The sequence below is a fragment of the Drosophila serrata genome, unplaced genomic scaffold, assembly GCF_035046125.1.
Source record: "Drosophila serrata isolate PLE 108 unplaced genomic scaffold, ASM3504612v1 contig_264, whole genome shotgun sequence".
Classification (NCBI taxonomy): Eukaryota; Metazoa; Arthropoda; class Insecta; order Diptera; family Drosophilidae; genus Drosophila; species Drosophila serrata.
Genome location: NW_028257162.1, coordinates 342,464 through 369,972, shown reverse-complemented (window position 1 = coordinate 369,972; position 27,509 = coordinate 342,464). Strand labels below are relative to the sequence as shown.

General features: G+C 39.6%; 1 protein-coding gene and 1 pseudogene across 9 annotated transcripts in view; one reads left to right on the top strand and one right to left on the bottom strand.

The window, feature by feature from the left end:
- The window catches only part of AGO3 (Argonaute 3), a 241,481-nt gene that overhangs the window by 91,651 nt on the left and 122,321 nt on the right, over nucleotides 1-27,509 (bottom strand). For all 9 annotated transcript variants that reach the window (XR_015271751.1, XR_015271752.1, XR_015271753.1 and 6 more), the window contains one exon: nucleotides 3,939-4,187. Coding sequence is in view for 4 of the 9 variants with exons in the window: in XM_086833002.1 (XP_086689128.1) it covers nucleotides 3,939-4,187 (249 nt within the window). In the remaining 5 variants the exon portion in view is untranslated. The remainder of the gene's footprint in view (nucleotides 1-3,938; nucleotides 4,188-27,509) is intronic.
- Nucleotides 7,695-8,963, top strand: LOC147643611 (uncharacterized; annotated as a pseudogene).

The window sequence follows — 27,509 nt, the reverse complement described above, 5'->3', positions numbered from 1 at the left end:
TGTCTGTACGGAGCTTTCCCGGGTCCAGACAACCCTGGGTCGTAAGTAGCCTTGCCGCAGTTTTGGGTCGAAGATGCGGTCAACCTGTTCTCGATGCCCCAAACCCCCTCTGGCCCGCTGCGCTTGCCAGGACGAGCAAGGCGGGCGTTCATGACTGAAAATGGATTCTGCAAACCGAGCTTCGGAACTCCCGTGAGAGGATAAACCCCAAAAACAGCCGACGAAGGACGAGAAGGAGATGCTGAGGCCGAAACAAAGCCGAATTCCATGCGAAGTTCGCGGAATTCGAGGGGTACAAAAGGGCAAACCCATCGGCGTTCCAGTCCTCGAAGGCGAAGCGCATTCGATCACAGGAATTGAGAGAGAGCGCACCTAAGAAGGCGAAGGACCCACAGGGCAAGCCGAGAGTTACAAACTTCGTCATTAAGGCAAAGAAATTTAGCGAGGTGGCCAGAGACATTCTGGCTATGGCTCTGGTGGATGAGCCCAATGGCAATGATCGCCTGCTGTCGGAGAAGTGGGAGGAGATTGAGGACAAGTTGGCCGACATGGTAACCGACAGGTTGGTTAGCATGCCGACTGGTCCCAGAGGACTAGCCCATCCTCAGAGCGGAGCAGGAGATGAAGGTGAGCCAACCTTTTCTCCTAATGATAAACAAGCGCTGCCTGCCGCAGCTGGAGGCCAAAGACTACAAGGTCCGGTACAGCATCAAGAAGGCCAAGATTAAGATTTTGGAGGAGGTCAATGACACCATGAAACTGTTGGACGACATGGTCATCGACGACAAGTCCCCTGACGCCACCCCCACCAACAACGATGTCGAGAATCGTGCAGATTAATCTGAAGCGCAGCTCGCACGTTTCAGCTAATCGCACGATCCATTTAAGGGAGAGGGATATCGATATCGGTATGATACAGGAGCCTTGGACCAGGGACGGGCATGTCACTGGACTAAAATTCCCAGGATTCGCACTACTGTGCACAAACTTGAATGGTAGGTCATGAGCTTGCATAGTAATTAAGAATTAATTTAATGCTTTTCTCTGTCGCGATCTTAGCACACCTGAAAAACGTTACGATATGTAATAAAGGTAAAACGCCGACCTTCATCTTTCAAAGAGGAGGTGTAAGATCTCACCTTGCTTATAGAACACGGTAAATACAGAGTCGAGAACTGGAGGGTATCGACAGAACACTCCTCAGACCATAGGTACATTTTCTCTGAACTAACGGCACCAGTTAACAAGCAGGTCCCAAAAAGAAACCCACGTAAGACGGATTGGAACAATTTCAGCGAAATTGTTCAATCTAAATTAAACGGCAGAAGGATCAAGACTATATCCACTGCAAAGGCACTCGACAAGGAGGTGGAGGATCTCACGAACATCCTGAACAACGTCTTCCAAGAGCCATGTAAGCTATCATTCTGGAAGAAGCAGTACCCACAGTGGTGGACGAAGAAACTAAGCGAGCTCAGAAAGAGAGCGAGAAAGTCCTTCAACAGCTTGTGTAACCCGGGATTGGGGAACAAACAAAGAGGCACAAAAAATTTACAAGAAGGCAGTATACAAGGCCAAGAAAGAGTCCTGGCAAAACTACTGCGAGTCACTGGAAGGCATAAAGGACACGGCGAGAGTAAGCAAAATCATCGCCAAAGGGCGCATAAGCCCTACCCTGATCAACAGGGCAGACGGCTCTGCTACGACGACAATTGAGGAGTCACTAGAGCTGCTAGTTGATACCCACTTCCCAGGAAACCTAAAACTGAACTCGGAACCCGAGGAGGGAACGAACGCTCAAATGAACACGCCAACAAAAGACACCCTTACCACGGAGCGAATTCAGTGAGCATTAATTCTTTTGATAGGCCAAGAAGGCTTAATACCGGGAATACTACAATCAGCCAAGGATAGTATTTGCAGATCGCAAAAAGCCATTTACGAAGCAGAAGGGGGCACATCCTAGCAAAGGATTACAGACCGATAAGTCTCACCTCCTTCGCCCTGAAGACATTAGTGAGGCTCCTGAACGTGCACATTCGTGAGTCGCTAGAGGGACATAACTTTCGGATGCGCAGCATGCGTACCGCAAAGGAAAGTCAACGGAAACAGCACTACACGAAGTTGTACATCATGTCGAGAAGACATTACACCATAAGCAATACACGATGGCCGCCTTCCAAGAATCGAAGGCGCGTTAAATAACGTGAACCCCGACTCTATCCTGGGCTTCCTCAACTTCTTAGGTATTGAGAGAGGCATCAAAGAGTGGATCGGGGCTATGCTAAAGAGCAGGACGATCACAGCCGAACTGAGTGGCACTCACCTCATGCGGACTATGAAGAGAGGCACACCTCGGGGTTCTATCGCTCCTACTCTGGCTCATAAATATGAACGCCATATTGACAGATATCAATACAGGTAGAGTTAAAGCAGTTTCATACGCGGACGACGTAGTACTGCTAGTATCAGGACCATACCCTGACGTTATTAGCGAAATAATGACGGGTGCGCTAGGTCGTTTAAACAAATGGGCAGAAACCTGCTCACTGCTCACTCAAACTTATGCTCTTTACACGAAGAACTAAGATACCACCCTTCAACATGCCCAGTATTAACGGCATGGAGCTAAAACTATCGGAGCGAGCGAAGTATCTAATGGGAAGAAATGGGGACTGCACCCTAATATAATTATATGGCTCTACACAGCAGTGGTACGGCCAATACTGACATACGGACATACGCTATCCTAAATATAATGCCGATAGAACTATTCGTGAAAGACATTGCAGCAGAGAGCGCAGTGAGACTGAAGGCAAGCAATTGCTGGAGGTAATACGGCGCCGGACACGGCAAGATTCTTGGGAGCAGTGGCATATATACAAACGTTAAGACTGACTACATGATCGCGGAGATGAAATTCGGGAACGCACTCTCGACCTCTTACCTATCAAGGGAAGACTGGAGTAGGGGCACAGTAGAAGTAGAGAACGAGGTGACCCTCTACACCGATGGCTCAAAACTGAGCTGTGGCGTAGGGGCTGGGATCTACGCTGAAAATTGGGGAATTGAAAAGGCTTTCAATCTCTCTAACTCGGCGACGGTCTTTCAGGCTGAGTTACTATCCATAAGGGAAGCAGTCGAGCTTTCCTTAAGGCAGGACCTCAGGGGCAACAGAGTGCGAATCTACTCGGATAGCCAAGCGGCTATAAAATCCCTAGCTGCCGTGAAAACGGACTCACGACTAGTGGCAGAATGCAGGCTCGACAGGGCTAAGTTCAGACTTCACATTACCGATCTACCTAAACGCGATCCAGACAAGGATCCATGACCACTTTATGCAGATAGGTAACAAAGAATGGCTAAGTAACAGCGATCACAGAAGGTCAAGGGAATGTTGGCAGAGGTACTACAAAAAACGAACCAATGCTATCCAACAGCAAGCGGGATATTAGCAGGATCACGGCAGTCACCACGGGACATTGGGCGATCGGTTCCCACGCAATGAAGTTGGGACTGCCATACAATGCAATCTGTAGAAGCTGTAAGCAACATACAGAGCAAGAGATACCGGAATATCTGCTCTGCTTCTGCCCAGCGCTAAACCACATCAGACTTCGCCACTTGGTGCCTACCAGATGGAGTCACTGGGAAGTATAGGAAAGCTGAAAGTTTCGGCAATCCTAGGGTTCCTTACTGACTCTGGGTGGTACTGATAGTGAATAACAACAACAAACAAAGGGAGTGTATCAAAAAGGAGCTTGGCTCTAATTGGAGGCAATGGGCCTCACCACTGTAACCTACCTACCTTGCCTTTGAACCTACCTACCTTTTCTGTATTGTAAACTACTGGTATAATATATGTAATATCTTGCAAAGGTATAATGAGGAATATAAAAAATAAGTGTTTTTTTTCTTATAATAAATAAATTACTTACCATACAACAAGCCGGAATTCGTACAGTGCCGGGCCAATTGTAGTATAAAAAACACAGTTTGTAGCTTAATTTTTGTATGATATCTGGCCCATAGTTCGCGCCATCTCGTAAAACAACAAAATGAGTAGGGGTAACAGTACCCTGTCGAACCAATTGCGAAACCAAAAAGAAATCAAACATTTTAGCTCTAGTTATATGGTTATCGACTATTGTTCCTGGCGACGGATTGTCACAATTGTTGTTGCTTCCCTGAAAAAAAAGTATAAACGAAAGAATAATAAAATATTTTTTAAAATAGTTGAATACATCTAAGATATGCACAAATTAAAAGTTCCCTCACAATTTAAACATGTTTGGTTTTGATTTTTGCTACCTTTTTACCGAATTAAGTATGGTCAACATTAAAGCTTACTGAATTTGCCATGTGCAGCGGTAACGTTTAGTGATTTTCACTGTAACGACAAAAGTTTATTGCAGCGTGCATGGTTCGAAATTATTTGAATACGACATTTTAAACTAAACATAACATTTAAACTTAAAACGATATCAATATAGAAAATAATTTTAATGTGTAAATATTGTACCTTTGAATTTAGTAATTGGATAATTTAAGATTAATCCATTTTGGTCCAGGAAAAAACTAACAGAAATTATATAAAACATTTATACATATCATAAAAATTGGGTTTTGATCAAACTTTATTTGAAAAATTAGTTTTTCATTTACCTTTACTATTTCGGATTGTTTCTATGAGAGCCATATGATATAATCATCTGATTTGAATAAAATGAAATCCATAATCCTGGAAAAACAGCGAATATCATTTGTAGAAACAGACGGATAGACTGACAACTTGGCTTTTGATGCTGAATAAGAATATATGAACATTTCCAGGATGGCGAGCAGTACATTCGTACGACGTTAAATGGAAGCTATCTTCGGCACGCCGAAGTTTATATACCCTTGCAGATAGAACTTCGATGACTAGGAATCCATACAATATAAAATATATATATTAATGTTAAAAAACAATGAAGTAATACCTGCTTTCATTTCATTCACCTATACATATTACAGTTTTACATTCACAGATTTGCATTTTTGCTCCACATCTAACGATCGTTTGTATGGCACCTATGTATGTGATATAGTCGTCTGATTTTCATAAAATTTGACACAAAATTTAAGACTGATATAAAATGGCTATATCTCAAATTTAATGATAATCTGCTTAAACAGGAAAACGTTATAATTTTTAATTGTATTCATTTTTTGATCGTTCCTATGGCAGCTATGTTATAAGTAGTCCGGTTTTTTTATAACTTTACACAAAATTGTAGATAAAAAGAAAATGGCTATATCTCATATTTGATGAAAATCTGGTGAAAACTGAAGAGGTTATAATCTTTAATTTTATGAATTTCTTTTATCTATACTATTATATAAAGAGGAAAGGTTTGATTTTTTGTTCGTTTGTATGAATTGAATAGGCTCCGAAAGTACTTGGCAGATTTGAAAAATTCTTTCACTGTTGGAAAGCTACATCATTCCTGAGTGACATAGGCTATATTTCATTTAAAAAAAAAATAGGCATCCTTACTAAAATTACGATAACGTAATTCAAGGTGTTAAAAAAATATCAAAAAACTACCTTACATCTACCGCCCTCTACAGGCAGCCAGCTGAATCAAAGCATTTCCTGTCAAACATTCAAAACATATTGAAATAAGGAATTGGAGATAAAAATTTTATTTTTTTGTTCAGGTTCAGTAAGAAACGAAGTCATGCCACCCAAGAAGTCGAGTTTGGGTCGTCGTACTCGCAATACAGAAGCAAAAAGACGTAAGATTAAAAATATAACTGACGAAGAACGGGCCTCCATCCGAGAATCTGAGCAGCTGAGAGGAATGCAGATGCACAACGAAGAATCAGCAGAAAGACGAGCAGATAGGCTTGAGAGAAAACGATTAAGAGTTAGACAGTCGCGTTCTGCAGCAATCGATTTGATTCACTCTCAAAATAATGAACGCGACAGGGCAAGGGTAGCTGAAGCGCGTTAATAGCTTGCAGAAGATCAAAACCTGCAATACAATCGTCTTGCATTCAGATATAATCCAACTATTGATTACAGCTCGAATCGAATGTCGTTATTGGCCGGATGCATCAGGTCTGCATATACTGTCAGGCCTCTTCGATTGAATCAGACGAAACTTCGGTCCGAGGAATATATCCATTTGCGGGATGCTGTGATGAATTACCGTAATACAACCAACGTTGGAAAGCTCACGATTTTGCCATACTCATACATAGGTAGTCCACGCCACATGCATGAATATGGTCAAAATGCCATGGCATATGTTCGTTGCTACGGCCGTCCAGATTTATTTATCACCTTCACATGCAATCCAGCTTGGGACGAGATAGTACAGCTGTTATTTCCTGGACAATCATATAGGGACAGAAATGACATCACAGCCCGTGTTGTCAGACAAAAGCTCAAGTCACCAATGGATTTCATTGTGAAACATGGAGTTTTTGGATCTGTGCGGTGCTGGATGTATTCAGTAGAATGGCAGAAGAGAGGATTGCCGCATGCGCACATACTGATTTGGCTGTATGATAAATTTACTCCAGACGAAATCGACGATGTTATATGCGCTGAGATTCCACGGGCCGAGGTTGATACGGATTTGCATGAAGTTGTCATCAAGAACATGATCCATGGCCCATGTGGTACCCTCAACCCATGTTCACCATGCATGGTAGACGGGAAGTGTTTCAAGCGATATCCTCGAGCATTTACAGCCAACACCGTAACAGGGGACGATGGATATCCTCTGTATAGGAGACGGTCAACTGAAGATGGAGGGACTTCGGCAAATTTAAACATAAGAATTGGTGATATTGAGGTAGACAATCGTTGGGTGGTTCCATACTCACCACTATTGTCAAAATCATACAAAGCGCACATCAACGTAGAATATTGCAATTCCGTGAAATCGATTAAATATATCTCCAAGTACGTGAATAAAGGCAGCGATATGGCAGTTTTTGGTGTTCAGGCAGAAAATGGTGACAACAATGCAGTACGAGTTGTCGATGAAATATCTCAATACCAGGCTGGAAGATACATAAGCAGCAACGAGGCTGCATGGAGAAATGATTCGTTCCACATTCATGAACGCTATCCAGCTTTAGTTCACTTGGCAGTCCATTTGGAGAATGGTCAACGTGTCTATTTCACAGAAAGAAATGTTCAAGAAAGAGTCCAGAATCCGCCAGCGACAACTCTGACTGCCTTCTTCACCTTATGCCAGGAAGATGATTTTGCCAGAACCTTGATGTATTCAGAAGTGCCTCTTAACCATAATATGCCACAGAGAAACGTGGCAGGGTATGAATGTGTTAAAATTGACAAATCTAAATGTAATGTTTAATGCCCGTGCGAAGCCGGGACGGGCCGCTAGTTTCTTATAAAATGGCTATGTATCAAATTTGATCAAAATCTGTTGAAAACTGAAAATGTTATACTTTTTAATTGAATTAATTTCTCGATCGTTCCTATGGGAGCTATATGATATAGTCGTCCAATTTTCATAAAATTTTACACAAAATTGTAGAATAATATGAAATGGCTAAATCTTAAATTTAATTAAATTCTCTTGAAAACTAAAAATGTTATAATTCCTCCCGCATAGACGCCGGAGGAAATGAATCATTAGCCACGGTTGGAGGTGCTTGGCTGCAGGCATAAAATGCAAGTGGGTGGTTCCCCGGAAATAAACCAAACTTTTGCTAGGAATGGAGAAGAGGGAAGCAACCGGGGCTGGGATGTCAGCCCAAACGTCGGTGGAAGGCGTGCTACCACCTGTGGGCACAGAGGGGAGCAATCCTCTCAGCGTGTCGCCACCTCTGATTTGACGGGAGCAGGTCACGTCAGCTGTAACGCTACCTCCAGAATAACGACAGAGGGAAGGCTAAGCCACACGGGTGAAGAGATCCTTCTTCGCTCGCCAGAACCAGGCACCAGCTCCCCGCGCAAGGACGGGCCGAAGCGTACAAACGAGGGATAGAAGGCTAATGCGCAGTATAAAGGTGACCTTCGAATCCAGAGCCGGCTCCGGACAAAAGATGCCGTATCCCAAGAGGAGAAGGGTAAAGCTCAACTGCGCCGAGCAAATATCGACGAGGGCAGGCTGCACTTCGCCACGCTTCCTAACATGGCATCAACGGTCGGTTTCGCCAATAAGGTGAAGGAGATGCTTGCCACCAAACGGCAACGCTCTGCCGAGAATGCCATAAAAGACACTCCGGCGAGCAATCGGCAACGCGTGCCCAAGGAAGCAGGCCCTCCCTTGAAGGCCAAAACCCAAAGGGAAAGGAAAATCGCGAAGGCCAGTGCGGTGACCAAACGACATTTGATCGTGGCACTTATTGACAGGAGGAATGAGAATGGCAAGATGACCGAAGCGCGGTGGAGGACGGTGCATGCGCGGCTCGTTGAGTCATTAGTTACACGGATGGAGGAAAACCCTGTAGCGCCCATGCCCACATTCGATGGTGCCGGGTGGCTTAAAGGGGTCAAAATCCTGAAGTGTATGGATGACCCGACGAGAAAGTGGCTCACGCAAACGGTCGGCCGGATGGAAGCATTGTGGGACGGAGCTGGAGGTGGTGGACAGGGAACTAATCCCATCCATCCCAAAAGCGATGGTACTCTTCCCCATTGCTATCCAAGGGGACCGAGCGCTGAAGCTGCTGCATCCCAACCGCAGACTGGAAGGTACTTCACATCACGAGCTCTTTACCCAAAGAGAGGGGCCAATGCGCAGTCCTCCAGATTAACAAGGAGGCAGAGGACATCCTGTATCCAAGATACGAAAAGACGGAGCTGGAGATGGTGGACAGGGAAGTTCGAAAAGGAGGAAGACGGTGACATGACAATAGTAGTCAAACCGTCGAGTGGAGTTGAGCCGAGTACTCATATCCCTAAGGGTGAAGTAAGTAGAAGCGCCTACTGGTAGCTTCCTGCACATGGCACGCGATAGGCCACCGGAAGACCTCAGGAGTCTGGTAGAACCCGGCCCAAAGGACCAGCAACTGATGGGTTGCGTGGGTGCAGACGCCGACGCGCACCATAGCGTATGGGGAAACCCCGACAAAAACGACAGAGGTGAGTCACTTTAAGACTTTATAGACTTTATAGATATAAAGCAAACGTGGGGGAGAAACACACCTTTGTAGGCCAAAGGTCCAACGTGGACAACGTACCATGGTATCACACTGGAAGGTCCTGGAGAGACCATCCTTTCTAGACCACAGATACATACAGTTCCAATGCGAGTTCAATCACTCTAAAACCAACAGTCTTTAGAAACCTTCGGAACACTAAATGGGAAAAGTTTCTCGTAAACTCGCGACTAGTCCGGGCACAGTAAAATCCGATGAAGACATAGAAAAGTCCTTAGAGACCCTCTCAAAGGAATTACTAGGCGCATATCATGCATGATGCTCGATTTCAAGAAGCAAGAAAAGGCCCAGACCACCCTGGTGCACAAGGACCTTCCGCTCCGACGCGATAACCTCAGAGAATTCTTCAAACTCGCCAAGCAGGCGAAGGATGATATAATCAACAAGAAACACAAAATCCTGCTAAGGAACTACAAGAAGTAAATACGCAAGGCATAAGGAAGCTCTTGGACAATCTTATGCTCCAACATAGAGACGGCCCCAGAAACGGCTAGACTACGGAAGATGCTTTCTAAGCAACCACCATACAGAGTCAGCTCAAACTCGACGACGGGCAGAGGACTGAGGGCAGCGAAAAAGCCCTAACACTGTACTGGACAGCAAGCTGGCATGGAAATCCAATGTACTAGAGAGGATGAAAAAGGCCACCATTGCGCTATATGCATCCAAGAAAATGCTCAGCGGTACATGGGGCCTCTCAGTCGCTCTGATGCACTGGGTCTACATATCGGTGGTGCGTCCGACATTGCTATACGGGGTCTTAGTGTGGTGGCAAGCATTGGAAAAGAGGACCTACAAAATGCTAATGGAGAGAACCCAGCGGCATTCACTGCTCTGGATATCTGGGGCGCTGAGGTCAACCCCCACGAAATCTCTAGAGATTATAATTGTCCCTTGGACATCCTTCCGCAACTGACCGCGGGAAAGGCTGCACAACGCCTAGTAGCACTAGGAAACATGTCGACACAATTCGGGCATAGCTCAATTGGTCGAACCATGAGCAGCGTATCTGACTACATGACGCCTGGAGCTTGCCCTGATGTGAAAACATCAACATTCATGGACCTGAAGACTGCAAAACTGTTCAGGACCATGCTCGACACCTCAACATATACACTGACGGCTTTAATATGGAAGGAGGAGTTGGAGCGGGCATATACTGTACAGACCCCGAGACGAGGCTGTCGTATAAGCTACCAAGCCAATGCAGCATATTCCAGGTGGAAGTCTTCACCATCAGGATGGCGGCAGAGCTTGCGCAGGAAATAGCCGCCCATGCAAGGCGGTAAACCTGTTCGTAGACAGTCAGGCGGCGATTAAATCCATGTCAGTCAGGTCAGTTCCAAAAATGCACTGGCAAGCAGGGTCGCACTAGATATCCTAAGCACGACAACGTCAGTGCGGATCTACTGGGTTCCCAGCCACCAGGGCATAGATGGAAAAGAAATCGCAGACGAACTTGCACAGGAAGGAGTCGGACTGGTTATCGACAGAACAGAAAATGACCGAGTCTCTCTAAGAACGCCTCAAAGCGAGTTGGAGAGGCGGGCGGACGTACTAGGAAATGAGATGAATCTGAGACAACCAAAACCTTGGAGCATCTCATCTGTAAGTGCCCAGCCCTAACGCAGGCAAGAGTAAAACACCTAGGTGCCCCAGTACTGGCATCACTAGTAGATGCCTCCAAGAGGTGAACTACTTTCCTTCGCAAAAACTACCGCGATCCTAAAGGACTTCAACACCGCGTAAGATTCTCCAGGATCATGTGAAAAACAACATCCGGATAAATAAGGGCCATACTGGCCTATGATTGGCCCCCTCAGGAGGGCCGTCCGGTTCAACCTAACCTAACCTAAATTTACACATTCCTTTAACAATATACAGGGTTAGTCAAAAGTATTTACACAAATTCACAATTATTTTCACAGCCAAACTTATTTTTGTTATTATTCTTGTTGTTGTTGACCGATTTCCATAAAATTTTATTATAATTTATTGCATAAATTGATCTATTCAGAAACAAGCACAAAACGAAAACAAAAGAAATCGGTTCATATGACAATATTAAAAGCAAAAGAAAATATGTCTACTTATTTTGGATATCGCTTAATAAACTCAATTCCAACCAATTAAAAACCTTCATCGATACCTAAGCAATTTTTTAACTATTAAGGGGGGACATCTGAGTAACTGAAAACAAAAGCGGATTTTCTCGAATTTTTGTTTGGCCAAATAAATAAGCCGATCGAAAATTTGTAAAGTAGGTTTTATAATATTGGATGCGAAGTACAAAATAAATTTTTTTCGAATAAATCGAAAACAAAATGGCGGCTGTGCAGCATTTCTTCGTAGGCCCTTTTTTGTTGAAGGGGGTCCATGGCCGGACAGCTAACGTCCTTAATTTTTGATCTAGAACAAAAAATCAAATTTGGTTAGTTTCTATACATCAACAGCTATCGACACACGTAGGATTTTTGCGATATATTGATTTTTTTCAAAGTGGTAATAATTGATTGAAAAAACGTTAAAATTTTCACGAATAAAAAACGTCACAAAATTGTTGATAAAAAAAAGTAAGCAATATAAAAAAAAATCCTACGTGTGTCGATAGATAAAGGTATTTTGAATATACTGTCAAAATTTCAGATCGATCGGTTAAGATTTGTTCGAGTTATGTGTCCGGCAGTCTCAAAAAAAGTGATTTCGAGAAAAACGCGTTTAAAGTTTGAAGTACTGTATATTACTAACGGTGACCCATTGCCGCAGAATGGCAAATTTCGACACTTAGACACTTTTTCCGGACTCTATCTTATGGTATATTATTTTTAAGACCCTAAAGAATTTTTTAGGCGAAAAAAAAAAATTTTCAATTTTTTCAAAATTTTACTCAGATGTCCCCCCTTAATAAAGTAACTTGAGATTGTCCAGTTTGGCTCGCTTCTGCATAGATCAATCTACACAATAAAGAAAATTTCAGGGAAAACGTTCAACAACAACAAGAATAACAACTAAAAGAAGTTTGGCTATGAAAATGGTCGAAGTGTAAATACTTTTGACTAACCTTGTACATTAAAGTAACCAAAGTTTATATACTTTTATTTTTAGCATCCTGGTAGACCTATTTCTGGAAATGCCCATATGTATATGACGTGTGTAGTACATTCGTATGGGTGTGTAAGTGATGGTCGTAGTAGGGTATTGCTTTTGGAGTGGACTCCAATGAAATTTGTAGTCATACTAGAAATTTGAAAGTTGAGTTTTAGTGCGTTACAGCGTAGAGTCGCTGTAGCTTAGTGTGATTCGGTAGGGAAGTAAAGGGTTGAAACAGAAAGTTGAAAAGCAGTTGCAGCTACACACGGAAACTCACTGCGCTTGAGAAATGGGCGACAATTTCAGCAAACTTCCAACATTAGAAGCCCAAAACAAGCTTTGTCAAGGGAAATTTTTGAGAAGCTGGAGAAACAGAATAGGAGCTTTCTTGAATTTCCCAAAAATTTACAAAAATCGTCGAGTTTGAGGATGGTATTTAACAAATTCTTAGCAAAATGAATTTTTTAAATACCATACTCAAACTTTTGCCAATTTTTGGGAAATTCAAGAAAGCTTTTAAAAATACATTTTATTAATTTGAATATGACTTTACATATGTTAAACTATAAAATAATTATTGGAAAATAAAAAAAAAAAAACAAATGGCGAAGATATAGGTAGACTACAAAGGCACTTTTTCAGCGAACGGTCGTATGGCTTACATGCTGGACACTGCAATTTTTGTCCGACGTAGATGTTTTTAATAAGAAATTTTTAAATAAAAATGGGAGCACTTTGAAAAAAAAAAATTTTTTGTAAGTGCTCTAAGGTATACCTGCAGCGCTCACATCTAACGACTGTAATATCCACAAAAATATTAGATATTTTTGTCAAAAATTTCATGGTGGTCTAACCCCTTAAAGCAAAAGACCGTGTTCTCGATTGAAAGTATTACATATTTATGCCCTTGCAAGGTATTATAATTTCATTCACAAGTTTGCAACACAGTGAAGAAGGCATCTCCGACCGTATAAAGTATATATATTTTCGATCAGCATCAACAGCCGAGTCGATCTATCGATGTCCGTCTGGCCGTTTCTACGCAAACCAGTTTCTCGGTTTTTTAAACTAACTAAAAAAATCTTTAAGTAAGTATTCTATATACTCTCACTCGTATGTATTGGATCAGCTGCCATAGAAACGATCGGAAAATTGATACAATTAAAAATTATAACTTTTCAGTTTTAAACAGATATTCATTAAATTTGAGATATTGCCATTTCATATTACTTTACAATTTTGTGTAAAATTTTATGAAAATCAGACTACTATATTATATAGCTCCCATAGAAAAGATCGTTAAATATAGAGGAAAAATGAAAATCCGTAAATGTAAAACTGTAAATATAATATGTATAGGTGAATAAAATGAAAGCAGGTATTACTTCATAACATAATATAAATATATATAATAACATAAATATATATAATTTATATTGTATCGATTCCTAGTCATCGATGTTCTATCTGCACGGGTATATAAACTTCGGCGTGCCGAAGTTAGCATCCTTTCTTGTAAAACGATAAAATGTAGTGTCCTATATTTTTATTTCAGGAACCTTAAGTCGTTTAAAAAAATTATAACTTTATGTTCTTCTAAATGTTTTCATATAAAATTCATATAAAAAATTTAAGACGGAAATTTCGATAAAAAATCGATTTGTTTTGCGAAACTGCCATTTTGTTAATACAATTTATTTTGCTTATTCCTTCGATTAATTACTAGATTCACATTACTTTCACGAAATCTGTTTGGTTTTTATACCCTTGCAGGGTATTATAATTTCAGTCAGAAGTTTGCAACGCAGTGGAAGAGGTACATCCGACTATATAAAGTATATATATTCTTGATCAGGATCAAAAGCCGAGTCGATCTAGCCATGTCCGTCTGTCCGTCTGTCCTTCTGTCCGTCTGTCCGTTTCTACGCAAACTAGTCTCTCAGTTCTGAAGCTATCTGAATGAAACTTTGTAGTTAGCCTTCTATATACTCTCACTCCTATATAATTCGTAACGGGCCAGATAGGACGACTATAATCGTTTATATACGCTACTTGTCCCTCCATCGCTGTCACCGTCTTTGCTCCCGTCGTTGCTTCCGCTGACGTTCTTTGTTCTCATTGGCTGCTTATGGCGATATGTAACTAGTAGTCGCTTCTAATTACAAGTCAATGCATTGATTTCCACATTGGCAAATGCATCTTGCATCTTTTTTTGGTAGCGATCATGGGAACACTTATCCGGAAGTTTCCTGAGTTAGTAGGAAATTGACTTCTGGTTTCTTCACTCGGTTGTGTCATAAATTTGTTAACGATTGTGGAAACCATGTTGTTAACTTTTCCCTCCTTAAAAGCGACTGTCCTCGGTCGCAACGTAAAAAAGAACCGGTCCGGGTTGTCTAAGCATTTCCCGCATTTCCGGAATGGGGGCGGTTGTTCATTCCGTCTGTTTTCGTTTTCGTAGAAGTTCCGTGGCCATGCCTATTATTACTACAAAGAGGATGATGGTAAATCCATAGCTAACAGAAGTTTCTCGATCACTTTTGAGTTGTTGATGTTTAATTCTTTGACCATTCGCAGTGAGAAAACTTCCTCAAGTTTAGTTTATTCTCCTATGGGTTGGAAAACTGGAGGTTGTGGTTCATCTATGTTAATTTCTCTTGATTTGTACGTCACCTCGCCAATAGTAACCGTTGAGTTTCGGTATTGTATGATAAAAGAGCCATGTAGTTTTAGCTATTTTCCATCCAGCCATACTGTCCCATTCAAATCGTTCAGCAGTATGGTGCCTGACAGTATCTCCTGACAATCGGGTATGTGTTGAAAGTTAATTATCTTACATTCTGGCTCTCTTATATTTAGTAATGCACTTACACAAGTATCGTTACTTAAATCTAACAATTTTTCTGAGTTACATATGGGCTTATAATATTGGGATTCGCATGGTTCTGTTATTGCGAATAGATGTTTCTTACATTCTAACAAATTTTCGTGTTGTATATCGTTTATAATTTGGGGTATCTTTATTGCCTTAATTTTAAGTGTTCTGCAGTTGTCTGTTGGTTGGTAAGCTAATTATGTAAAGAAGGTGTTTTTATTCTCTGCTACTTTCTATGTTTTGTACAAGCACTGTGTCGCCTGGTGAATATTGAATCGGTTGTTTTATTTGTTTTATTTTTATTCTCTGTTTCCTCAGTGTCTTTTTATGAACTTGGAATTGTGCTTCTGAAAAATATGTGTATAGGCCTGTCTTTCGTTACTGAGTGTATGGATTTAATGTATTCCAGAACTGATTTGAAAAGTAGGTCTGCAAATGTCATACTCTCGTTGTGTTTTTTGAGATATCGTATAATTTCGGTTAATGTTGAATCTGTCTATTTGTCCATTACTCGTCAATGAATACGGTGCTGTGGTGTGTACTGATATCTTAAGTTGGTCTTCCAGCATAAACCTAGTTGCAGCCGAGCTAAGTGCTCGTTCATTATCTATTACTATTATTTTCGGCATACCGAAAGCAATAAGCATTTCTCTTAAGGGATTTTGTATGGGTTCAGATGCTCTTGACCCTAAAATTTGTACATGTGCATATTAGAGAATTTATCGATACCTGTTAGTACGCTTTGTTTTCCTGAAGTTTAAATATCCATATGAATAATTTCTCCTAGGTTCTCTGATTCCTTACAAGTTTGACAGAGTTGAACTATGGATTGAATTTTCTTTTGGGCCTACGGAAAAAATAGTTCTTCAAAATTTGTATTTTTTTCTTTTGCATCTCTAGAGCTCTTTTATGTTCTAGGGTGATAATTTAATTTTGCTGTAGTTCTGAACTTACGTCTTCTACTTCATTTTGTGTAAATATTATTTTGTATGATTTAAAATATGTAGAGTGAATATATTGTATTTTACCCATTGTCTCTTGAGATGTGAAAATCCCGTTTGAGTTTAGGGTCAAGTCTGTTTGTCAAAATTGCAATGAGTTTTTCCTCTGTGTAGGATTTTTGTTTTGTCATATATCATATATCATATATCATATATCATATATGCCTGTGATATGTTGGAAAAGAAATTTCGAAATTATAAGAAGCTGCATGTGTGGTCATACAAGTTGGTTTTTGAATTTATTTATGTGTGCTTCTACTGAAAATATGAGATTGTGTAAAGAGCTTTCATCACTATGGACTGTTTCTGATGAACTTATTGAATTGATTTCTGCGGGGGCTCGAGACAATGCATCTGCTACTACATTAGCAACTCCGGGCTTGTACCTGATCTCGTGGTTATATTCACCAATGAGATTCCTCCAGCGCTTTAGCTTTTCGTTATGGTTATTTACGCTATTTGAAAAACTCAAGATAATGTCTTAGACTTTGGAGAGCCCAAACGATTGCGGGCATCTCTATTTCGTTTGTAGCATAATTTTCTTCAGTTTTCGATAGAGTACGTGAAATAAATGTTATTGGTCTATGATTTTGTTCTAGCACTGCACCTATTGCATAGCTGGAGGCGTCTGTAGTCAGTTGGAATTCTTTTCCGAAATCTGGATATGCAAGAGTCACATCCCTGGAGACGAGAGTGTTTTTAAGTTTCTCGAATGCCAATATAACTTCTTTGTCCAAGTTTATAGCGGTTTTGCTTGACTTAGTCTTAGATATACGGCCTTCTTCGCCTCTTAGGAGAATGGTTAAAGGCTTTGCTATTTTTGCATAGTCTTTGATGAAACGACTGTAATACCCTGTCATGCCCAAAAAGGAACGTAGGTCCTGGCACTGGGAATTTCGTAATTGCTTTTATTTTGTCTATATTGGTTTTAACACCATTTTCTGATATTGTCTACCCCAAAAAGTCTACTTCATTTAAAAAAAAAAATGGGAGTTTTCTATTTGGACTCTCATGTTGGCATTTTGAAGAGTTGAAAATATTTTCTCAAGGTTTTGGCAATGTTCTACCTCATCTTTGCTGAAGACTATAATGTCGCCCACGTATATGTACCAGATTTTTCCTGTGTTCTCTCAATGTGTCGTCTAAAGCTCTTTAAAAAATAGATTTTTTAAGCCAAATGGAAGTCTTGTTAATTCGTATTTTTCTCCGTTAACAGCTTATGCTGTTTTCTCTATGTCCGTATCTTTCAGTGGTATCTGATTAAAACCACTCTTCAGATCTAACACGGCAAAATATATGTCGTTTCCAAGCTGTGCGATAATTTCGCCAATTTCGAGAATTGGGTACCGATCTGAGATAGTAACATCATTTAGTTTCCTATTTCGGGAATTGGGTACCGATCTGAGATAGTTTTAGTTTTCATTTAGTTTTCAGACTGACCGGACCTTTTCGGACCTTTTCCTACCCAAACTGTTGCGTTGTATGGTAAGCTTGAGGGCCTAATAATGCCGTCTTTAAGCATCTCGGTTATTCGTTTTTCAACCTCTTGTCTTATCTATGTTGGGTATGGGTAGTGTTTTCCGTATACTGGGAGGTCTGACGAAGTTCTGATATTACCTACTACTTTGGATGTGTACGGAAGATTTGTATCGGGGTCGGCTAAGAGATTTTTGTGACTTTTAACGAAGCGATTTATAATTAAATTTTTTTACGTAATTGGTAATTGGTGAATTTTAATTTAATTTTTAGTTTTTGAGGACTAATGCGTCGTTTTTGACGTCTATTATTGCCGCTAGGCTTTTCAATGTATCATTGCCTAGTATACCATGGAGAGATTTTTAAGTATTTAGTACAAAGAACTTTATCGGTGCATCGGGAAAAATAGGGAGTTTAAGCATAGCATTGTGTGTTATACTAGTATCTCCTTCAAGTGAATTAACGGAGAAAACTTTTTTATTAGGTTTCGGTTTTGGTACTAATTGGTTTTGGATGTAGTTTTGGTTTGAACCAGAGTCAATTAGACACAATCCGCGAACGGATTAATTGATAAACATCCATAGGTACTGGTTTTGGTTGTGGTCGTGGGGGAATGTTGGGTGTGCCGTAAGGTGCTACCTGTTTTGCGAAAGTCTGATTGTGTGGTTTGTTTTGGTTAAAATGGGGAAGTGGAGTTCACCCAATTGAAATGGTATTAGTGTGGGTGAAGGCTTCGCTTTGTAGATACCATTCGGTAAGGTTGCAGAGGTTTTAGGAGGTAATATTAATATATAGATGAAGGGCGTGCTCGAAGTCATGCGGTTCCTTAATTGCTAACAATTGTGACAAGTTGCCATTCAGGTCTCTGACAAATGTATCCAAAGCCTTTCCTCGGTACATGAGTGTCAATGACTTCACGCTCTCTTGTGAGACATCTAAGCTACCAATTTGGTTCAAAATTAAAAAGTGTTGTTGATCGACTGTTGTTTACCTAACTCACTCAGATTGTGTGCGAATTCTTTTTTAATTTCCTTATCTCACGCTCTGTCGTGCGTTTAGTCATGTGATTGAAGAAGGTACTGTAAGGTTTGATTTTAGTAATCCAGAATTCGAATTTTGCGTGGAGAATTCTAAATTTTCTAAATAGCTTGTATATTCAGTGTTATTATTTTTTGTTAAGCGTGCTTAAAACCATTCTTACAGTAGTAACATTCCTTGGCGTGCACTCCTGACGGATTCCTTTTTGTCCTACCCTACGGCGATTTCTCTTTATTGTGGGTCTACTTGGAGGCTTTTCTCACGTTCCCTTCGAACGGGTTCTAAAGGTATCACTGATGGCCTGGTCGTTCCACTAGGTACAAGTTTAAATAGGAGTAGCGACAATTTTCGCACCTCCGGTTCCCATTATTTGGTTTTCACACTTCACTTTTTAAACGGAACGTCGGAATTTTTTTTACCGATCGACGAGAGACGCGGAACTTGTCCTTTCAAGGATATTAACCAAGTCACTGTTCGGGCGACAGTATATTATTATATTATTTTTTAATAAAAATAAGAATCTTTATTGAATTGAGTTGGGTTAAGCACTAAATTTGCTTAATGGGGTAGACCACATTGATCTTTTTAAATAATGCTAATAATTTTAAAAATAATTTTTATTTATATTTGATGCCAATATTTTTCGTTCATTTAAAGACATCGGGCTTAAAAATATTTCATTACATGTGAATTCTACAGCCATTACAAGTGAGCGCGGCCGGTATACCTTAGAGTACTTTCTTTATCTTCTTTTGCGTTTTTCTCAAAACTACGTTTTTTAAAACAGTGTACATGATTTCTCAAAAACTGCTGAACCGATTCTTTTCAAATTTTGTACACAGCTTCTCTATAATGCCCTATATGGCATGACGTAGGATTTTTCAATTTGATTATTTGTTGATAAATGTATACATTTTTAAAACAAAAATTTTGTCTAACATATTTTTTTTTTCAAAGTGCTCCCATTTGCTCAAAAAAAATTTTTCCCAAAAACGGCTACGTCATACTATAGCCAGACTTATATCTATATATATATAAATGCTCTGTTCGTGTCTACTTCCTTTATAGACTTGAAAAGTTCTGAACCGTTTAAGCCCAAATTTTGACACAACATGCGTTGAGGTTCCAGTTCGGTTATTGTCTACTTTTGATGTTGATAGCTTATCTGCGGTTGCGAATATATCAATTTTTTTAGCGTTTCCCCGTGTCCCTACTGCTGCGCCCTCTACAGGCAGCCAGCTGAATCGAAGCATTTCCTGTCAAACATCCCAAAAATATTGAAATAAGAAATTGGATATAAAAATTTTATTTCTTTGTTCAGGTTCAGTAAGAAACGAAGTCATGCCACCCAAGAAGTCGATTTTGGGTCGTCGTACTCGCAATACAGAAGCAAAAAGACGTAAGATTACGAATATGACTGACGAAGAGCGGGCCTCCATCCGAGAGACTGAGCGGCTGATAGCAATGCAGATGTATAACGCGGAATCGGCAGAAAGACGAGCAGATAGGCTTAAGAGAAAACGATTGAGAGTTAGGCAGTCGCGTTCTGCAGCAATCGATTTGATTCACTCTCAAAATAATGAACGCGACAGGGCAAGGGTAGCTGAAGCGCGTTTAAAACTTGCAGAAGATCAAAACCTGCAATACAATCTTGCATTCCGATATAATACAACTGTTGTTTTTAGCTCGAATCGCAATGTCGTTATTGGCCGGATGCATCAGGTGTGCACATACTGTCAGGCTCTCAAATTCAAAAACGAACCAAAAGGATTGTGTTGCGCTTTCGGGAAAGTGAAATTGCCTCAACTTGAAGCACCACCAGAGCCTCTCTCTATTCGCTGGATCTACTGCTGAATCGAAGCATTTCCTGTCGAACATTAGGAAATACAACTCTTGCTTCCAAATGACGTCATTTGTTGCGGAAATTATAAATGCGCAATTCATCTTTTAAAATCAAAGGACAAATCTATCACAAAGCAGGTTCCCTGCTTCCGTTCCCAGTCAGCGAACACAAATTTCTTCAAATGTACTTCATTGGTGATGATGGAGATGAAGTAGATGCACGTTATGGAATCAATACCTCGCTGAAGAGGCACATTATTTCGCAGCTACAGAAGCTTTTTCCCGAAAGGAACAATTTGGTGCGTTTGTTCAAAACAGCAATCGATATAATGCCTTCGGATGTCCATAAAATTGGCATTCATGCAGACAAAACGCCTGCTGGAGAACATATCAGGAGATATAATGCTCCAACTATAGACGTGGCAATAGTCATAGTCGGGGATCAGTTCCAACCTCGAGATATTATTCTCCATCAACAAAACGATCGATTGGTAAACGTCGCAGAAACTCACCGTTGTTACGATGCTTTGCAGTATCCACTCATCTTCTGGGATGGTGCCGATGGATACCATTTCAATACGAGGATGGTAGATCCAGTCAATGGTGTAGAAACGAATAAAAAGTGCAGCGCGAAGAAGAGTAAATCTTACCGATTAATGGTTCGGAGGACCGATGACAATCATATATTGAAATGTCGTCAGTTGTTTCATCAGTACATTGTCGATATGTATGCAAAAATTGAAACAGAACGTTTGCTGTTCCTCCGATTGAATCAGACGAAACTTCGGTCCGAGGAATATATCCATTTGCGGGATGCTGTGATGAATTACCGTAATACAACCAACGTTGGAAAGCTCACGATTTTGCCATCCTCATACATAGGTAGTCCACGCCACATGCAGGAATATGCTCAAGATGCCCAGGCATATGTTCGTTGCTACGGCCGTCCAGACTTATTTATCACCTTCACATGCAATCCAGCTTGGGACGAGATAGTGCAGCTGTTATTTCCTGGACAATCGGCTAGGGATAGGCATGACATCACATCCCGTGTTTTCAGACAAGAGCTCAAGTCACAATGACTTAGCCGACGTATTCTCACGACAGCTACTGGACATTGGGAACGGAAAGCTGCCAGTCAATGAGACGTCGAAAAAAATAGTATTGCCCGAGAATTTCTGTAATTTAGTTACATCGAAGGAAGGACTTATTCAAAAAGTGTTCCCCGATATCCGAATAAATTATAGGAATCACGATTGGCTCAGTGGACGAGCGATTCTCGCTGCCAAGAACAAAGATGTCTACCAGCTCAATCATGTAATCCAATACAGCATAGAAACTGACGTAATTACATATAAGTCGATAGACAACGTTGTGGAGGCAGAGGAAGCAGTTAATTACCCTACGGAATTTCTAAACTCACTTGATCTGCCTGGAATGCCACCACACATATTGAAATTAAAAATAGTGTGCCGATTATCATGCTCCGGAATATAAATCACCCGAAACTCTGCAACGGTACGCGACTCGCAGTCAAGAACTTGATGAACAACGTAGTAGAGCAACAATCATTACTGGTTCTTTCAAAGGTGAAGATGTCCTCATTCCTAGGATTCCTCTGATCTCGACTGATACACCGTTCCAGTTCAAGAGATTGCAGTTTCCCATCCGTTTGGCGTTCACAATGACCATTAATAAAGCTCAAGGTCAATCTCTGGAGTTGTGTGGTCTAGATTTGGATGCAGATTGCTTTTCACACGGTCAATTATATGTTGCGTGTTCCCGTGTCGGAAAACCAGAAAGTCTTTATATTTACGCGGAGAATGGAGAAACGAAGAATATTGTATACCAACAAGTATTACAGAATTAAATGAATTTGAAAATTATTCTTTTTTGTTTGACTTATTTCTTATGCGTGCAACCACAATATGCCACAGAGAAACGTGGCAGGGTACAGCTAGTAGTTTATAAAAATTTTTGTTTTTGAATTTCAGATAACAAATGTGGTGTGCAGCATGTACACCATCCGACCACTCCCTAAAAAAATCCCTTTTTTGACTGGCTATATCCCCCATTCGTAAATATTTTTTTTTTCTTTCAATAAGTATTTTTTAGTTTAACATATGTACTTTGATGTACTAATAAATAAAAAGTTGTATTCCCAATAACTTAGTCAAAATGAATTTTTGAAAAACCCTCCAAATTTCATGCGTTCAGGGTGGACTACCCCCTTAAACCAACCGTTAAGGAAGGGGGGGGGGGGTTATGTTATGGTATGGGCCTGTATGTCCGCTGTAGGAATTGGAAGCTTTCAATTTATTGAAAGCATAGTGGTTAAACACGTTTGTCTTAATATCCTGAAGGGTAAATTAGTCCAAAGCTGAAAAATTGGGTATTCAAGAAAAATACCAGGACAATGACCCAAAGCATAAGGCGGGAATAGTTCAATTTTGGCTTGGATATCAATGTCCCTACGTTATGAAACCGCCAGCTCAGTCAAATTAAGGGGGTAGACCACCCTGACATTTTTTAAAAATCTAATTTTTTTTTTTTAATCAATCTTGATGCTGATATTCTTACGGTCATTTTAAGACATCGGGCTTAAAAATATCTCGTTACTTGTGGATTCTACAGGCATCAGAAGTGAGCGCTGCCGGTATACCGTAGAGTACTTTCTTTATCTTCTTTTGCGTTTTTCTCAAAACAACGTTTTTTAAAACGGTGTACATGATTTCTCAAAAACCGCCGGACCGATTCTCTTCAAATTTTTTACACAGCTTCTCTATAATGCCCTCTATGGCATGACGTAGGATTTTTTCGATATGTTTTTTTGTTTTAAAGTTATAAATTTTTAAATCAAAAATGTTGTTAAAAAAAAATTTTTTTTTTTCAAAGTGCTCCCATTTGCTCAAAAAAAATTATTTCCAAAAACGGCTACGTCATGCTATAGCCATACTTATATAGCTTATAAAAAATTTTTGTTTTTGAATTTCGGATAACAAATGTGGTGTGCAGCATGTACACCATCCGACCATTCCCTAAAAAAAATTCGTTATTTGACTGGCTATATCTCCGAGGATCGTAAATATTTTTTTTTCTTTCAATAAGTATTTTTTAGTTTAACATATGTACTTTGATGTACTAATAAATAAAAAGGTGTATTCTTAATAACTTTGTCAAAATTAATTTTTGAAAAACCCTGAGATTTTCGGGCCTTCAGGGTGGTCTACCCCTTTAAAGGGGAAAACCGTTACACGTAAGAAGATGATTAAGAGGCGAAACGATCTAATTAGCTTGAGACATTATTTGCTACTGACTCGCGCTCTTATATATATGTATAAGCACAAGTTAGTGTTAGGAAACGAAACATTCATTGCTTCGGGATGACATTTATATACAACAAAAACTGAAAATGGTATAATTTTTGTTGTAAAAGTGTTCGAACCATTCCTATGGCAGCTATATGATAAAGTTGTGCGATCCGGCCCGGCGATCCCGTTATACGAGTGAGGGTATATAGAATAGAACATAGAATAAATTGAAGTCAAGCTGCAAAGTTTCATTTAGGTAGCTTAAAAACTGAGAGACCAGTTTGCGTAGAAACGGACAAACGGACATGGCTAAATCAACTAGGCTGTTGATGCTGATCAATATATACATATGTATATACTTTATATGGTCGGAGGTATGTACAGTCGAGTCCCGATAATTCGAAATGGCAAGGGGATCACTTTTTTTACGAATTAGACGGGAATTCGATTTATCGAGATTTCTATTTAAAGGGGCTCAAAACTGAAAGAGTCTAATAAACGGGGTACTTACATTTCACATCATGTTTACATATGTATTTAGCTTTATTAAAATTAAACAAACATAATAAATATGTACATTCATTTGTACGTTTTTCAAATTAAAGGAAAATTAAACAAAAAATTAACAAACAAAATTAAGCAGAAACATTAAATTATTAAAAACGAAAATTCAAGCTTTAAATAATTGGTAATTTTTAATTGCTTCGTGTTTTTTTCTTTTATTTTTTCCATTTCGTTTTCTAAACCTATTAGGTTGTCAAACACACTATTTGGCACATCATGAGTCGAAAAATTATGTTTAAGTTGAGGAATTAATGCTCTGGTTTGTAAATTCTATAAAATTTCTTCTCCTTTCTGATGTCTGCAAAATCTAACGTCGCTTTAACTACAAAATATTTCGCATCGCATTACGATTTATAAGAGGTTTCGAAACAAAATTACGATTTATAAGGGGTTCAATATTCTTTGCGTTGCGCCAAATACTACGAATTAACGAGGGGACCAAAATGTATGGAATTTTTACGAATTAACGGGTTTTTTTCAAGGGGACAGAATTTTTTACGAATTATCGCGATTTTCGATTTAGCGGGGTACGAATTATTGGGATTCGACTGTACTTATAAATAAAATGTTTTATTCTTAATAACTTTATCAAAATGAATTTTTTAAAAACCTGACTATCGGTCTCTTCTAATTACATTGCATTGATTTCCAAATTGGCAGATGCCCTAGATAAGGTAAGCCACTGAGCTTGAATCTTCTTTGTCAACGATAATAATTTACATGATATTTTTTTTACTTTTTTATTTAAACCAATTTTTATTATGAACTCTTTATTTTGTTATTATTTGTAATATTATTATTGTGGCATTTATACGTTTACACTTAAATTAAATTTAAATTTTAAATTAAATATTGAAATTAAACACTTAATATATTTATTTTTTGTGTTACATATAAAAAGAGAGAAAAAAAACTAATATAAAGCTAAAATCAAAACAAACAAACAAGTACAGAGGTAATGCTTAATAACATGCGGAAATATTGTTTGTTTCGCCAAAAGAAACATTTGCCAGCGTTACTGCTGCGAGGCCTGTCGTGATGTAGAAAGGGAGATAATGTCTTTCATGCGCAAACCAAAAACCGTTTTAGGGGCATTTTATCGAGTTTTCGTAAAACTCATGAATTTTATTGACGCTGGACACCCAAATTAATAGCCTTACGCAAAAAAATGCTATTGGTGGGCAGCATGTAGGCGGACCCCAATTTTCCGCAACGTTCTCTCAGCAGCAGCCTCCCTCGGTACAACCCAAGACCTCAACATTAATTCCAAGAGCGCTGAGATCGAGCGCTAGGAAAGATTCGGTGTCCGAGTATGCCGAGATTGCCCGTACCGCAGGTGATATTTGTTTTGTCCCCTGGTGGGTCTCATATATTGACCCCTCAAAATCCCGTTAATATAGATATATCTGCCCAGGTTGTTAGGCCCGAAATACCGGCCGACAATGACACGGCAGATAACCAATCTGCCTTGCAAAAAAGCCCTTATAGCGGTTCCACCGACGAGACTTTTTTTTTCGCGGCTCTCACCTGATCAAACATCAGAAGGTGTTGTCTCCTTTAAATAAGGCAAAACCAGAACTGATAAAGTACAGTAAAGTAAAAAGTAAAGATTATGGTGGAAAAGTTTAAATTTTCTTACGCTAGGGATTATTTCATTTTTCAAAACCTTCTCAGGTTAATGTGTTCACAGAAACCTGGTTAAAGCTGGAGATTCTGAGCTCCGAAGTTTTTCCAGCTGTGTTACAACGATATTGAATTCCTTTGTGTGAAGCTATCTATCAATGGTAGCTCCATTTTTATTAACTGTTCCTACATACCTCCATTGTAGGAAATTCTTATATATTGGAAGTCCTAGGTAATTTAAATATTCCTGGTGCTGTTTGGTACTCCAAAAATTCCACCAATACTCTTCTAACTTCTACACAATATGACTTTATCGCTATCTTGTTCGACATTTCGCTGTATGAAGTAAACCATCTGCGAAATTCCTTACAGCGCTTGCTCGATCTTTATTTAGTCTCTGATCCTGCGAGAGTCAGCCATTGTGGCGCCTCTGACGCAGCCCGAAGATCCGTATTTATTTATTTATTTATTTATGTATTTATTTATAAAGTAAATAGCAATGACTGCCATTCTTAAATTATATTGTACCCTTACCTCTGCACAACAAAAGGAAGTGTTTTTTATCGATGTGCTCCGACTCACATCAGGTGGGCAGAGATAAGGATAGGTAATTTAACAAATTATGAACATTAAACTTTTTTACTGATTGTGTTCCGTTATACTATCCGCCAATCTCGAATAAGCCTTCGTGGTATACAAAAGAGTTGAGCCGACTTAAAAATAAAAAGTCTAAGCTGTATGCTAAATTTAAATTCACCGGTTCTCAATCTGCCCTTTCATCTTATTTATCAGCTGGGTCAAACTTTACCGCGCTGAACGCGCAGTGTTATAAAAACTATTTAACTCGTTGTAGGGCCCAGTTCTCACAGGACCCAAAACAGTTTTATAATTTCGTTAACACCAAACGTATGCCTAAAAAAAACCTTTCTCATTTTCATTTAAATAATAATACCGCTAATAATGATCAGGCAATAGCCGATCTATTTTCGCAGTTTTTTCAAACAACCTATTTAAGCTCTTCGTATTTACTCCAGACTTATTCCTACAACATACCCAAATCGAACTTAATTTTCTGTCCTAGCCTAAACGAAAGCTCTCTTCTTTTAGATCTTCATCGTATCAAGCCAGTTTATTCGCCAGGTCCCGACGGAATTCCTGGCTGTGTGCTCAGGTATTGTGCCGACGCCCTGTGCTATCCTCTTCTGAAATTGTTTACCTTGTCCTTGAAACCTCCCACTTTCCCATTATTTGGAAGGAATCGTTTATTATTCCTCTCCACAAAAAAGGTAGCAAATTGGATGCCAGCAATTATAGAGGAATCTCTAAGTTGTCGGCCATCCCTAAACTTTTTGAAAACATTATTACCCCTCACTTACAGCACCTTTGTAGATCAGTTATTTCTCCATGTCAACATGGTTTTATGAAGCGAAGATCAAAAACAACAAATCTTTTGGAGCTCTCTTCCTATGTTATAAACGGCTTCCATAATAATTTCAGACA